General features: G+C 47.3%; 1 protein-coding gene across 1 annotated transcript in view; it reads right to left on the bottom strand.

Moving 5' to 3' along the window:
• The window catches only part of Slc6a5 (solute carrier family 6 member 5), a 51,671-nt gene that overhangs the window by 19,288 nt on the left and 17,619 nt on the right, over positions 1 to 14,764 (bottom strand). The window contains exons 7-10 of the mRNA XM_028787449.1: positions 12,402 to 12,534; positions 7,893 to 8,027; positions 5,471 to 5,574; positions 1,916 to 2,040 (exon numbers count right to left, since the gene is read on the bottom strand). Coding sequence (XP_028643282.1) covers positions 1,916 to 2,040; positions 5,471 to 5,574; positions 7,893 to 8,027; positions 12,402 to 12,534 — 497 coding nt within the window. The remainder of the gene's footprint in view (positions 1 to 1,915; positions 2,041 to 5,470; positions 5,575 to 7,892; positions 8,028 to 12,401; positions 12,535 to 14,764) is intronic.

Genomic DNA, 14,764 nt, shown 5'->3' with positions numbered 1-14,764 from the left:
TGTCTGTGTGTCTGTGTGTCTGTGTGTCTGTGTGTCTGTGTGTCTGTATGTATACATACAATAGCAGTTGATAAAAAGAAACCATAAATTTGAAAGAGAGAAAGGAGGGCTACATGGGAGGAAAGAGAAGGGGGAAATTATATAATTATATATAATCTCAAAAATAAAAGAGACAATAAGAATATATAATATATAAAATTTTTTAAAGAATACATGTGACTTCCACAACGGGTCTTGGAAGAGGTCCTAAGACTCAGGGACCCTCCTGGAGAATGAACCCCATTGTTCCTGTGCCTCGATTAGATGTGATTTTCTTTCTGTAAAACGGAGGGAGTAAGCAGCTATGGAAAGGGGAATTTCAGAGGGACATGCTAGAAATTTCTACTGTTTTGCATGTAGAAGATACACAGATTTAACCTGGTTATTAGTGGTACCTGTCCTCCCCTGGCCTCACTGGGATAGAACAGTAGACAGCTTAGGGCAGCTAGCCTAAGTGGCCTGTGTGTCCCCAAATACTATTTTTATCAGTTCGTCCACTAATTCCCAAGATAGATTTGGTGTTTGTTTTGTTTTGTTTTGTTTTGTCTTGTTTTAGAAACCAAAATGTCTCAGATATTCTAGAAAATGGGGCAGAAACTATCAGCCTCAGTGACTCTGCTAAAAGAAATTGAGGTTACAGAACAGCTAGGGATGGCTCCATGCCTGAGGATAAGGCCTTCTTAGCATCTCCTGCCTCCTCGAAGAGAATGGGGAAATTCTCAGCCAGGAAAAGCACTGCACAGCCCACTGATACAGAACGAACATCCCTGGGGGCTCACACTCCCCAGGGAGAGATAATACCCTTGGGATATGCTGGAGCTTTAGCTTTTTGAGGCTGTATTGGCACAAGTGGAAGCAGTGATTAATTATGCCTGGTGAACAGGAAGAGCCTGGGCCATGCCTCCAAAAAGGTGACCTTCTAGAACTTGGCTCTGCTGTGTGCTGACTCTGAAAACCACAGGGAGCCACATGAAGGACAACTGCCAGACAAGCCTCCCACCACTGGAGGGGCTGGGGCCCAGGGTCATGCCTCTTTTGCTCCCGTCACAGTCCCCACATGCTGAAGCTCATATGTCTGGTCAGTCCAGACCAGAATAATCAGCAATCTCCACAATGAAGGCCCCCAGTGGCCACAAACCTGCAATACCCTAATCTTCTATAGAACCAGGCAGAGTGGAAATAATGTTAATAAAAAAAATCGCAAATGCTCCCTCTGCAAATGCTGTCCTGGAAATATAAGTTGAATGTATTCAAATGAAAGCTCCTTACAAACTCAAAAGCACTATGCAAATGTTAGCATCATTTGGGTGCAGTGTAAACATCTATCCCACACTCCCACCCCCACCACCCATCCAACCTTTCCACTCGCTGGGGAGAAAACTGCAGGGCTGCAGTGCTAACTAAGCAGAAAGCCTTGAGAACATACTTGACCTAACAATTAGGAAAGTGCTTCGTAAGGACAAGGCTCCCTGACGTCCAGTTGGAGCTCATTAAGCACCAGCGCTCAGCTTCTCCAGCACTGTACGGTGGGCACCGGCACAGCTGCAGGGCTGTGGGCTGCCTAATGACTCCCCTGCTCATGTCTAAGTGGTACAGCAGGCACAACCCTGACCCACACAGGCTGGAGCAAGTTTAAGAGAGCAAGGAAGACAAAGGGGGGGGGGGGGGCTAGAAACAGAGGAAGAGGGAACAGGCCAAAAAACGATCTGTCTCTAACTCGTCGTTGAGCTTCCCAATGGAGTCTGTCTTGCTCACTCTGTCAAGACACTTGAGCACCCCACCTCCATCCATTCAACTTCCTGATAGACCAAATCAGGAGCTTGTAAAGCAAGTCAGGAACCTGCCCTGGAACAGCAGGGTGACCACTGCTCTGTACCTTGGTCAGCCACATTCTCAATGTTGACTTTGCGCTCGTTGGCCATGAAGCCGATGACAGAGAAGATGACGAACCCAGCAAAGATGCTAGTGGCACTATTGGTGCAGGTTACAATTAACGTGTCCCTGGAAGGAAGAGACCAGAGTTTGAGATTAGGTGAACTCTGTGAGTAGGAAGAGGCAGAGAAGGACAAGTGTGTGCCATGTACCTATGTACCCGTGTGCATGCATGACCACCTATGGACATGTTGTCTGCACACACATACATCCAAGGAAAGAAGCAAGCAGTCCCAAGCACAGATGCCCTTCTGTCAATCCAAAATGCCTCAAAAGACTCAACTGCTATTTTCCTAAGCCAGTATAATTTCTAACTGTAATCTAAACACTCACTCTCATTTCCACAGATAAACATGTAGCTCTCACTCCTCAGTAAAGAATTTTCTTTTTTCAACAAAGGAGACCATCTGAGAAAGCAGAGAATGGCTGATTGTGAGGTGCTGGTCTCCAACTCCCCAGCTGATGAATCTACAACACAACCTTTATTCCCAAGGCTCAGAGACATCACAGAAGAGGGGGCAAAAAGATTGTCAGAGCTAGAGGACCAGGAGGTCTGGTATGAGACAATGTCTTCTAGCAACAAAAATACACAAAGAAAAGGGAGGTAGGGAGGAGGAGGTGGTAGGCAGGGGAGGAGGGAGTGAATGTGATCAAAATATATAACACTTTCATAGAATTAATAAAGATATTATATATTATTCTATGTTATAACATTATAATGGCCCCATCTGGGACCTCTGGGGGAAACTCTATTTCCTGATGCTTAGGACAGGGTCAGAACTAATTCACAGTGGCTAAATGCTCACATCTCCCCCTAATTAGTATGAAGAAGCTCAATCCCCAGTGTGGTCACATTTATAAGGCAGGCCATTGAAAGGATGGCTTCATCCAATGAATAAGATGATGCCCTCATGAAAGAGGCTGTGAGGTGTGTACTGTGTTGATCTTTACTCATACGCAGCAACAAGGAACTTGGAGAGAGACCTCATCAGACACTGAATCTCCTAGCGCCTTGATCTTAGAGTTCTAAAACTCTATAAATATGAACAATAAACTTCTGTTGTTTATAAATTATCCAATGTAAAGTATTCTTGTAATAATAGCCCAAAATGACTATGATATCAAGATAGGAGATAATCCAGCCCTCACAGTAACGAAGGAGAGTTCTGAGATTCAGTATGAGGAAGAGGAATAGAAGGCAGTGGGATGTTGAAATGACATCAGAATTATGAGGGCAACCCGGGGCTAGGGGGTCAAAGGGCTTAAAAGGGCCAGAGAAGCAACAGAGACAGGCATCACTGCCTTCATCCTAGAACAGTGGTTCTCAGCCTGTAGGTCATGACCGCTTTGGCAAATCTTTATCTCCAAAAACATTTACATTACAATTCATAACTAGCAAAATTACAGTTATGAAGTAGCAATTGTGGTGGTTTGAATATGCTTGGCTCATGGCATGTGACATTATTAGGAGGTGTGGCCTTGTTAGAGTGGGTGTGGCCTTGTTGGAGGAAGTACATCACTGAGCAGGTGGGCTTTGAAGCTCTGCCCAGAATGGATGGAAGAATCAGTTTTCTCCTGGTTGCCTTCCAAACAAGATATAGAACTCTTAGCACCAATGCTTTCCATATTCCTACTAAGATGGCCCATTAAACCTCACTTAAAGCATTCTGCTGCTTTCCAAATCCAAGTCTCAAAATCCACATTCCTCCAAACAAAAACATGGCCAGGCCTATCACAGCAACACCCAACTCCCTGGTACCAACTTTAGTTTTGATTAAGGTTTTATTGCATGAAAAGACACCATGACCAAGGCAACTCTTACAAAGGACAACATTTAATTGGGGTCGGCTTACAGGTTTAGAGATTCAGTCCATTATCATTATGGCAGGAAGCATAGCAGCATCTAGGCAGGCATGGTGCTGGAGATGCTGAGAGTTCCATAAATTGGTCAGAAGGCAACCAAGAAAAAACTGACTCTTCCACACTGGGCAGAGCTTCAAAGCCCACCCCCTCAGTAATGTACTTCCTCCACCAAGGCCACATCTACTCTAACAAGGCCACACTCCTAATAGTACCACTTCTCATGAGCCAAGCATATTCAAACCACCACAACAACTAAAAAATGTTTACAGTTGAGGGTCACTACAACATGAGGAATTGTATTAAAAGGTCATAGCATTAGGAAGGTTGAGGACCACTGTTCTAGAGCATTCAGCTGGTAACAGAGCCAGGGGTTCACAGCCTACCCAAGGCTCAAATGTGAAGTCACAGAAAGAAGGAAGGAGCATTGGACATACATTAAAATCCTGGCCTTCTTCCTCCTCTTCCTCCTCCCTTCCTCCTTCCCTTCCTCCTTCCCTTCCTCAACACCCCTACCCCCCTCTTTGTTGGTAGCAACCACTTGCAATTTTGAGTGAAAGCAAGTTTCCTGTGGTAGTTCCTATGACCTAATTACCCGTTCAAGCCTGACCTTACAATCTCCATGCCTGGTTCATGTATAACCTAAAATGACCCTGAGTAGTTCAGTTCCCTTCCTGTACTGTAATGGTGGCAATGACTTCACCTCTCTCATTCTGGGGCTGTGAACATGGGGACTGTGCCCCTCACTAGGCCCTGCACAGAGCCAGTGTGAAGAAAACATCTGTCCTGTAAACCCGTATGCTACCAGAAGAGCAAATGGAGGCAAGGGGGCATCCATAGATTACTTGGTAGTAAAACAGAATTTGAATAACTCTCTAGCTCTCAGCCTAGCTCCTATGCCATGTAGCCTCACTTCTTGTGAGCACACAGCAATTCTTTGCCTGCTGATGGTCTTCAGACCAGTTGGCCTCAGTAGCTGTTGAGCAGTGTGACCAAAACTGTTCAAATACCTGAATCTGGCATCTGAGCCTGTCCTTCAAGGAAATTATGGGCTAAATTATGGCACGTTGATTCTGAATGATGACAGTAACTACTGTTGTTTACCGATGACCTACTATGTCCAAAATACCCTCGATAACTGCATGCATCACCTCTTACTCACAAGACATTGTACTCTGTGCTCTATAGATGAGAAAACAGATGTCCAAAAGGGCTGCATCCTTGCATTTGTAGCACATGGGAAAACTATCCTCAAATGCCCCCTAGCTCCATGCTGTCCCTTCCTCTGCATCAGGCTGTCTTTCCTTCTTGAAATCAAGTCATCAGTGACCTTACTGCACACCTGAGTATTCCATGACTGTATACATGGGCTTCTACAGGACACAGCCAGCCACAGTGACCTTTTCCAAGGACACACTGCATCCTGTAGGTAACCACTGAGTCTCCACTCCGAGCCTTGGTCAGTGGGGTCAGCTGAGATGAAGAAGTGAGTGACCAGGCATTAGCCAGCACTCCTGAGCCCATCGTGACTCTAACACTGCCTTGGGTGTGGGCTGAGGCTTTGTTTTGCTCTGTTTGCTGGCCTGTAGCCTCTGGACCGGATGTTTGCACAGCCTCTGGATCGGATGTCCGCACATACCTGTAGCAGTTGTTGTGGAATTTGTTGTAAGAAGAAAGAGTGATGAGCCCTCCCCAGGCCGCAGACAGGGAGAAGAAAATCTGAGTGGCAGCATCCTTCCACACCTGGGAAGAAGAAGGAGAGTCAGGTCACCGAGAGAGTCCAGCCTCCGGTGACAAACTTGACATCATGGCACCTTCCCACGTGAATTGAAGGTGACTGGGACAAGAGAGCTGTGAGTGCACAAATGGAATCCGTACCTCTCTTGTGCCTGAAGCCCAGGCAGGATTTTGCTGGGAGATTCTAACTCTGTGTAATCCTAGGAGGGATTGGGATAATCTATGTGCAGACTTTCTGAGTGGGCGAGGAAAATGGCTGCTGGATGGATATCGGCTTTACCAGCCTCACACTAGAAATCTACCTTTGCATCCAGGTTACATGTCCCACCACATCACGCCAGACAGAATAGGATGACAGACATCTTTAAAAGCACAATCTAAAAGAACAATCTGTGACACTGAAATATAGTCACGGATTCAAAACAAAAACCCATTTTAATTGACAGTCTTATGCCTATGACAATTGCCAGAACCTGAGCTTCCACACTCTTGAGAAGAGTGGCAACAAAGTGGACAGACTTCACAAGGCCACCTTCCTCCTGAGCTTGGCCTGAGAGAGTGACTCTTGCTGGCCACCATCAAAAAGTTCCAGGTCACTCAAGCCTTTGCACACTGTATATATGGTATCTACAACAGACCTATCTTCATCAATATAATCATATCTTGAAATTGACCTTAAGGTGGCTAGTGAAAAATTTGGTACTTAAAGTCACCTGCAGCAATAACTGGGGACTAGGACAAACAAAGCAGAAACTCCCAAATTTGTTTTCCCAAAAGACTCCCAAAGCTTGCTTTCTGACCTAAACACACACACACACAAACACAGAGAGAGAGACAGAGAGAGACAGAGAGAGAGACAGACAGAGAGACAGACAGAGAGACAGACAGAGAGACAGAGACAGAGAAAGAGAGAGACAGAGACAGAGAGACAGAGAAAGAGAGAGACAGAGACAGAAAGAGAGAGACAGAGACAGAGAGAGAGAAGTGCATAGAAACAAATGTGTAATAAAATTTTTAGTGTACTTGAAATAATGCTAAGGTAGATTTCAAGTGTGAGACTGGTTAAAACCCACATCCACCCAGCACCAATTCTTGTCTGCTCAGACAAGACAATGCTTTGATCGGTTGAAACAATGCTTTGATTGGTTGAGACAATGCTTTGATCGGTTGAAACAATGCTTTGATTGGTTGAAACAATGCTTTGATTGGTTGAGACAATGCTTTGATCAGTTGAAACAATATCAGTGTTGTGTCCAGCTTCTCCATCAGGGAAGTCTCTGGCCAATTATGTGAAGATAAATTATTATGTGGAAGCTCTGCAGTCTCTGCTCCTCAAAAGAGGAAGGCTGCCTCTCTCTGCCTCGGCTCTCACACCTTTGCTGCCTGGAATGATGGTGTGATGGTGGGTGCTGCAGCAGATCTGGGGGTCTAATGCTAAGGATGGTGATGAGGACAGACCAGACCCTTGATCCTTCGTGATGTCACAAAAGGTTGGACTGGCCTTCGACCAGCAACCACAAGAGTGACATCAACTGTTATCTTGTTTATGCTGCCATTACCTGGACTCTTTGTGGTATGTGCAGCCAAACTCAATCCTTGCCATGAGTTTTTGATGTACCCTTGGAAAAGCAGTTTTCAATATTCATCTGCAGTTACACACTCACCCTTCATAGGGAGGGGTGTGTGAGAGAGTGAGTTTTTTAGAGTGTGATGTCCATACACCTAGCCCACAGAGAGAGTTCAAGTATCTTCTGGCCCCACATCTGGGTTCAGGAAATATTCAAATGTGTCTGGGGCCTTTAAAATCAAAGATCTGCTTGTGCTCTGATTTGCCAGCCAGCAACATTCTGCTTCCAACGCGCTATACTTAGTGACGAATAAGTGATGTGTAGTGGCCCAAAGCTATCAAAGGACCCCTGCCTTCATTAGGCCTAGACTGCAACTGCAGATGGAGAGCCACTACTTCAGAATCTGAAAGCACTCAGTTGCCTGATCACCATCCTAGCACACCAAGGTCTCCCAGACCTGAAGATGTAGCCATGGGGACCCCGAGGGGGAAGGGACATTGGCTCCAGCTTCTCCACATTCAGGAGAGTGGTCTACCCTAAATGCTCTCGCGCTCGCTCTCTCTCTCTCTCTCTCTCTCTCTCTCTCTCTCTCTCTCTCTCTCCCTCCCTCCCTCCCTCCCTCCCCCCCTCCTCCTCCTCCTCCTCCTTCTCTCTCTCTCTCTCTCTCTCTCTCTCTCTCTCTCTCTCTCTCTCTTACACACACACACACACATCACCCCTGCCTCCGGTCCACTATAAACAGAGTAATGAGCCCACCGTGGCATCCGTGAGTTTTTCCCACTTAGGTGTGATGAAGTACCAGATGCCAGCTCCAGCTCCAGGCAGGGTGACTCCCCGAATAAGGAGGATGACCAGTACAACGTAAGGGAACGTGGCTGTGAAGTATACCACCTACAGAGCAAAAGGATAGAGAGGCAAGAGGTCAGCATCCCTGAGGATATCACTGAGCTGAGGTGGCAGGGGACCTGTCACCCTAAACACTGCTAATGTGTAGCTGAGCAGGCACAGTTCCCTAGTCCAACAGTGAGGTCTCCCCAAGCTCTGACAGTGCTAGAGACCCACAAAAGACACTGGGGCCAAGGTCAGATGGAGAAGAACAGAGGGTACTCGCGTTCCTGTCCTGTCAATCAAGCCTCATGGTGAAGAAAGCATCCAGCGAGGAGGCCTAAGGCTTTGGGGTGAGGCAGCCAGGACACAGGAGACCCGGAGAAGATGTCCCCCTGCCCAGCTACCAAGTGATCAACATGCAAGAAGCCAGAGATGGAGTGGGAGGCTCTGTGCTATGTTCTCCAAAATCTCTACCCCATCTCTGCTGGAGGGCCCGAATTTCACCATTAGAGTTAAAACACTTTGACTTATACATACCATCCTGGCTTATACAGACTGCCTAGGTAAAATGGCCTCACAGGGTGAAGAGATTGTGATTCTAAAATTAGACACATTCCTACTCAAATGGTATCCTATCTCTGATACTGAAGTGTGACCTTGGGCAAGCTCGGAAGGCCTCTGAACCTCAGTTTATATACCTGTAATATGGGTACAGAGCACCTGTCCTAAAACAACACATAGGATTATACAAGCTGCTGTGTGGAAGCAGGCACAGGAACTGACCATAGAGGATCATTAAATATGCCTAAGTTTCACAGGCATATATGGAGGGCTTCTGGTGAACTGGCTCTGCTATACAGAGACGGGGTACATAATGGAAAAGACTCAGGATCTGAATAAGGACTGAGCAGTCAGCAATAGGAAACTTGTGGGACTCAAGGGAAGTATGCAGTGCCCAGTCTGGGAGTGTCTGAAGGATTCATGGGTCTTAGAGCAGGAAGGCAATCTCAAAGAGTCCAGGCAAGCTGGTAAGGGGGAGGAGGGAAGAGGGTGGGGGAGGCAGGAACTAGAAAGTGATGCTCTTCCTGCTCACTGCTAGGATGGCAGAAGGCCAAGACTGGAGAGATGGGCGGCTAGAGGTGCTGGAGGAAGTCAGAGCATGGGAGGCCCAAAGTGCAAGCATAGTTGTAGCTTCTGAAGGAGATGGAGGGACTGAGTAAAGGAACATCTGGAGAAAACATTAGCAGAACTTAGGGATGTATTAGATGAGGATAAGTTACTTTCTTTCCTGTCAATCAAGCCTCAAGGCGAAGGAAGGGGTTGATACTGAGATTTGGTAGATAGTGGGCAGCCAGGTAGGCCTGGCTTGCTATAAAAAGGACTGTTGGACAGAGCCTTGAAGGAATACCAACAGGGGTGGCAAACTGTGCCTGCTTAGCTCCACAGTAATAGGGTCTGGAGTTCAAATCCTGACTCCTCCACTTACGAGCTAGGTCACTTTGAGAAGTCACTAAACCTCTCTGGATGTAAGTACCAATACCTGCAGGTGGTAATAGCTACATGATCCTCACAGAGTACTGGAGGAGTATGATGGGACAATCAAAATGGAAGAGGATTGAGAGCCTGCCTAGGACCACAAAGGTAACCTGTCAATCACTGAAACACCCTGCCACTCAAAGCCAAGCTCTCATTCTCTGGCTCCAGCCCAGAAGGGTCTGGCCACCTCTTTCCCCCTCTACCACTACACTGACCATGATGCCTCTCCTCTGACCCATGCAATATTAGGTCCCTGCAAGTGGCACCTCCTTCTGGTCCCAGAGATGAGGTAGTGCCCACAGCCAGCTCCTCTGTGGTGGTTTGAATATGCTTGGCCCATGGAATGGCAGTATTGAGAGGCATGGCCTTGTTGAAGTAGGTGTGGCCTTGTTGAAGGAAGTATGTCACTGTAGGGATGGGCTTTGAGACCCTCCTTTTAGCTGCTTGGGAGCCAGTCTTCTCCTGTTTGACTTTGGAAAGATGTAGAACTTTCAATTCCTCCAGCCCCGTGTCCTACCTGGATGCTGCTATGCTCCCGCCTTGATGATAATAGACTGAACCTCTGAACCTGTAAGCCAGCACCAATTAAATGTTGTCCTTTATAAGAGCTGCCTTGGTCATAGTGTCTCTCCACAGCAATGGAAAGTAACCCTAACTAGGACACCCTTCTACATCTCCAGACTTGCTTCTCTCCTCTTAAAGTCTGAAGGAAAGTGAAGACTGCACCTGCACACAGACATTCCAAAACCCAAGGACATCTGACACCTTGAGACAAAAAAAATCGCTCTTCTTCAGGCTAGCCAGACTGACCTCCCAGCCGTGAGATGAGACTGGAAGAGGAGCTGCTACCCAGCAAGGCATGGTCACAGCCAGGCTCACTTCATCAGGGAAGGAGCAACAGAGGACACCTGACCCAGGGCTGATGGAAGGAAAGCCTATAGGAGGACCAGAGAGGAGAAGAGACTTCCAAGTCCATGGAGGCCTATAGGGGGACCCATCAAGACCCCTCTCTCTCACTTGGCATCAGCCCAGTCAGCTGAGCCAGCTGTCTCCACATGGCTGTTGTGAGATGAGTCTTATTTTGCAAAGAAAGAAGCTGAGGATTAAATATTTCATTCATGGACTTCCAGCTTGAACCAAGATCCAAACCTGAAGCCACTCCAAAGCCATTATTTCCATTAGGGTCATTCTGTGAGCTGACAGACCAGAAACAGGGGCTGGGTGCTAACAGTAGGCAACGGAGGTGTCTAGGACGCATGCCTTCAGGAGGTGCCACTTGCAGGGACCTACAAGCCAGTGTGAGTGTCTCCTTAAATTCACATCTCGGGTACTTTCTCACCTCCCCCTGTGCATGGCCCCATGTGTAGGTGGCCCAGTTCCTTTGCTCCTGGTGAACCGAGAAGGCGAGAGAGAAATATTTGGCTTATATCTCAAATGTGAGCGAAGAGCTGCTTACCTGGGTCAGTCGGGCTTCTGCCTGTTTCATATGGCCGGTTAGAACCGACTGTGATCAGTAATGAATCACGCTTGGCAGGGAGAATGATGACTGGCTCACCTGGCCCTTGCAGGCACCCTCCTCACAGCAGGGGCCCCACACAGACAGCTAATTAGGTTAGCTTCACTGTACTGCTTGAACTTGCAAGCAGAGCAGCCCCAGGATCCAGGCTATCTGCCTGTGACCTTCAGGCCCTTCAGGCTGCCTACTGATCACCTGTGGCGTTCTACCAGCTCAAAGGCCGTGTCTCCAAAGGGCCAACTTTGTCCCCTCAGGTCCTGCACTAGAGGAACAGAGCTCACATCACTGCAGGGAAAGAGGCATCTCTGTTGGACGGGGCCTTGCTTGTGGAATGTCCATTGTAAAGGAGCCAAACACAAATGAACAACCCAGTCCCACATTTTCTCTGGCTCTCAAATATCTTTGATTCATATCAGTACAACCCAGGAAAGAATAAGAAACTTAAGTTCATCATTTCTGGCAGCAGTCCTCATTTTGGGGGTAGGGGGAGTCGTCTCCACTGATTTTTGATTGGAAACTTTCCTCAGTGAACCAGGATTAGTGTGGCAGCTGTCAGTGACAAGCCTACCAGCTCCAGACTACATGCATTCTTACCCCCTATGGCAATCCTACAGGGTATGGGCTAACATCCCCAGGTTAGGGGATTAAGGATTAAGAAACACATTCCCAAGGTTTACTAGCTTGCCAAAGTTACACAGCTAGGAAGTGATTGCTTCCTTTCCACTGGACTCTAGTCAAGCCACATCATCTCCATCTCTAGCCTGTGGGACTTTTTCCGAGCAGATTCTTGGCTGGTTGTGCTAAGCATCCTTAGAAGATGGAGCTGCCATTCAGCTCAAGTCCAATCCATGTGAGGCAAAGACATCAGGAAAGCCACAGGTGACCCTGGACGTCGCTATGTGGTCCCTTCAGCATCCTGCATCTTCCTATAGCCCACATAGCATTCATCCTGAGCTAGTGGGGTACTCCAGCCTCAATCCCAGCTCCTATTTTACAGGTTAGTAAACAGATTTTAGAGAAGCATGGGCCTAATAGCTCCGTTGGCAATGCTAAGACAGAACAATGTTGGAACTAGAGGGCCTTAAACACCTGTCAGCCCAACATCCTTCACCTTCAAACTGATTAGACAGAAGTCCTCTAAAATAGCTAAGATGAGAACATTGGCTTTTTATTAGCTGGTGGGGAAAAAATAAACGTTAAGAGTAAATCAAAAGCTCTGCCAAGTTTCAAGTCTCAAGTGGAGACAACCTTACACAACAAACACCATGAGAAGCCCTCAGGGACCTGAAGGCTGTGGGAAGAGTAACCCAGTCTCAAAGAAGGCAGAAGAGGAGCAAGCTGTGGTGGGTAGGGGGAAGAGAGCTCAGATAAAGCCAAGTTCTTACCTTTCCTGATGTCTTAATTCCTTTCGCCAGCGATGCATACACAATCACCCAAGCCAGGAAAAGGCAGAAGGCCAAGGGCCACCGGATCTCACCCGGATATTCAATCCCTGCAGAAATCTTCAGTACAAAATACCTAAAAATCAGGTGGAGATGGAAGAAGAGAGGGAGGGAGGGGTAGGGGAGGGAGGGAGGGAGGGAGGGAGGGAGGGAGGGAGGGAGGGAGGAAGAAGAGAAGAAGTGAAGATCTGCAAGCTTCAACCTTGCATCAGAGCATCAGAACCTACAAATGTAAACACGCCCAGCACCTCCCACAGCCTCTGAGCAGGGAACCTCTTCAAGCAGGCTAAAGAGATTGGTGGGTTTGGCTCTTGCCTAAGGCTGTCTACTGAGCATTTGCTGATCTCTTTAACTGAACTGGAAGGTCAAATGTGATTGATTTTGTGAAAAACAATTGGCACCATCATTTGGAGTTGCCACACAAAAAGCACAACTGTAACCTCAATACTCAGGATGTGGAGGCAGGAGGATCAGGAGTTTAAAGGTCATTCTCAGCTGTATAGTAAGTTCAAGCCCAGCCTGAACTTGACACTCTCTCTCAAAAAAAAGTAAATAAACAAAATGAAAGATGTATAATAGAAATTCTGAAGTGGGGCTGGGGGTTGCTCAGTGGTTAGAGTACTGACTGCATAATCCTGAGGAGAGGAGTCTGGATGCCAGCACCAAGGTGAGGAGCCCAGCAGCCCACAAATACTCAAAACTCCAGCTTTGAGGGATCTAATACCCCCTTCCAGCTTCTTCAGGTTTATCTATAGCCACACATGCATACACACACACACACACACACACACACACACAAATAAATAAAATAAACCTTCTTTTTTTAAAGACAAAGGAGGAGGAGGAAAAGGAGGAGGAGGGGGAGGAGGAGGGGGAGAAGGAGAAGGAGGAGAAGGAGAAGGAGGAGGAGGAGGAGGAGGAGGAGGAGGAGGAGGAGAGGGAGAGGGAGAGGGAGAGGGAGAGGGAGAGGGAGAGGAAGAGGAAGAGGAAGAGGAAGAGGAAGAGGAAGAGGAAGAGGAAGAAGAAGAAAGTCTGACTTGTCAAGAATGATAGAATGATGTCAGGCTTTTCCTTACTGAAGCACTATTGTACTTCTCAACTTTACAAAGCAGGAGAGGCAGAAAGCAGTCACTTAAAGTGTACCTCTGCATTGTAGTTCAGGCTGTACTGGGCATGCTCTGAGGCTGACATTGGTTAAATATGAAAGTACTCTCTGTAGAGTGCTTGCCTGGCACAAATGCAATCCTGCTTTTAATCTCCAGCACTGTGTGAACAGGGTGATGGTGCAAGCCTGCAATCCCAGCATTGAGGGATGGGGACAGGAGGATTTACGGTGGACTATATCCATCAGTGGACTACATAGAGAGCTCAAGACGGGGCTGCATGAGATTCCAACAGCACTGGCTCATATCGCCTCAAAATAGCTCAAGTGGGTCTGAGCACCCCAGCTCCCTGAAGGTGCCCCTTTAGCTTGCCTCAGCCCATCCCCCGCCATTTTATAATTTCACTCACTTACAATCCTGCTCACACCAGAGTGCATATGAATGTAGGAGCTCGGCTTGGCTGGACCACATTGTTTTCCCCTCCATGAAGTGGGTACACTGCAACCCCTCCACAAACATTTCAACAAGTACACTTACAGCTGAGGGTCTTTTAGGAATCCTGAACCACATTGCCAGCATTCAACAATGGACACAGAGAAAGGACAAAACTCAGACAGGCATGGGGCCTTGTGCCTGTGATACCAGCCCCAGAAAGACTGAAGCAAGAAAATTCTTGTAAGTTCAAAACTAGGCTGGACAACATGGTGAGTCCAAGCCAGTCAGAGTTACAGAAAGAATCTCTTTCTGGAAAGAAAGGAAGGGAAGAAACAGGAAGGAAGAAAAGGAGGAAGAAGAAAATGATGGAAGGGAGGATAAAGAGAGAAAAGGAAGGAAAGGGAGATGGAGGAAGGAAAGGAGAGATGAGGGAAGGAAGGAGGGAAGGAGGAAGGAGGGACAAAGGGAGAGAGAGAGAGAGGAAAGGAGGGAAAGAGGGAGGGAAGAAAGAAGGGAGGGAGGAAGAAAGGGAGGGAGGAAAGGATGGAAGAAAGTCTGTTTCTTCCTTGAAACTGAATGCCTGACCTTAATGATTTTCTTACTTTTAACTTCTCTTGCCTGGAGGTCAAGTGCAGGTGGACAGAGTGACCTGGCCAGCAGATGTCTGCTGGACCACAGGAGTCAAGGTTAGCACTCACTTCTTATCAACATGATAGATTGCCACAGTACCAATCTTGTTCTTACCTGTGTCATTTAGTCATCCCTCAT

This window comes from Grammomys surdaster, unplaced genomic scaffold, assembly GCF_004785775.1.
Source record: "Grammomys surdaster isolate TR1022 unplaced genomic scaffold, NIH_TR_1.0 125635, whole genome shotgun sequence".
NCBI classification, from domain to species: domain Eukaryota; kingdom Metazoa; phylum Chordata; class Mammalia; order Rodentia; family Muridae; genus Grammomys; species Grammomys surdaster.
This window is presented reverse-complemented; position numbering and strand designations above follow the sequence as displayed.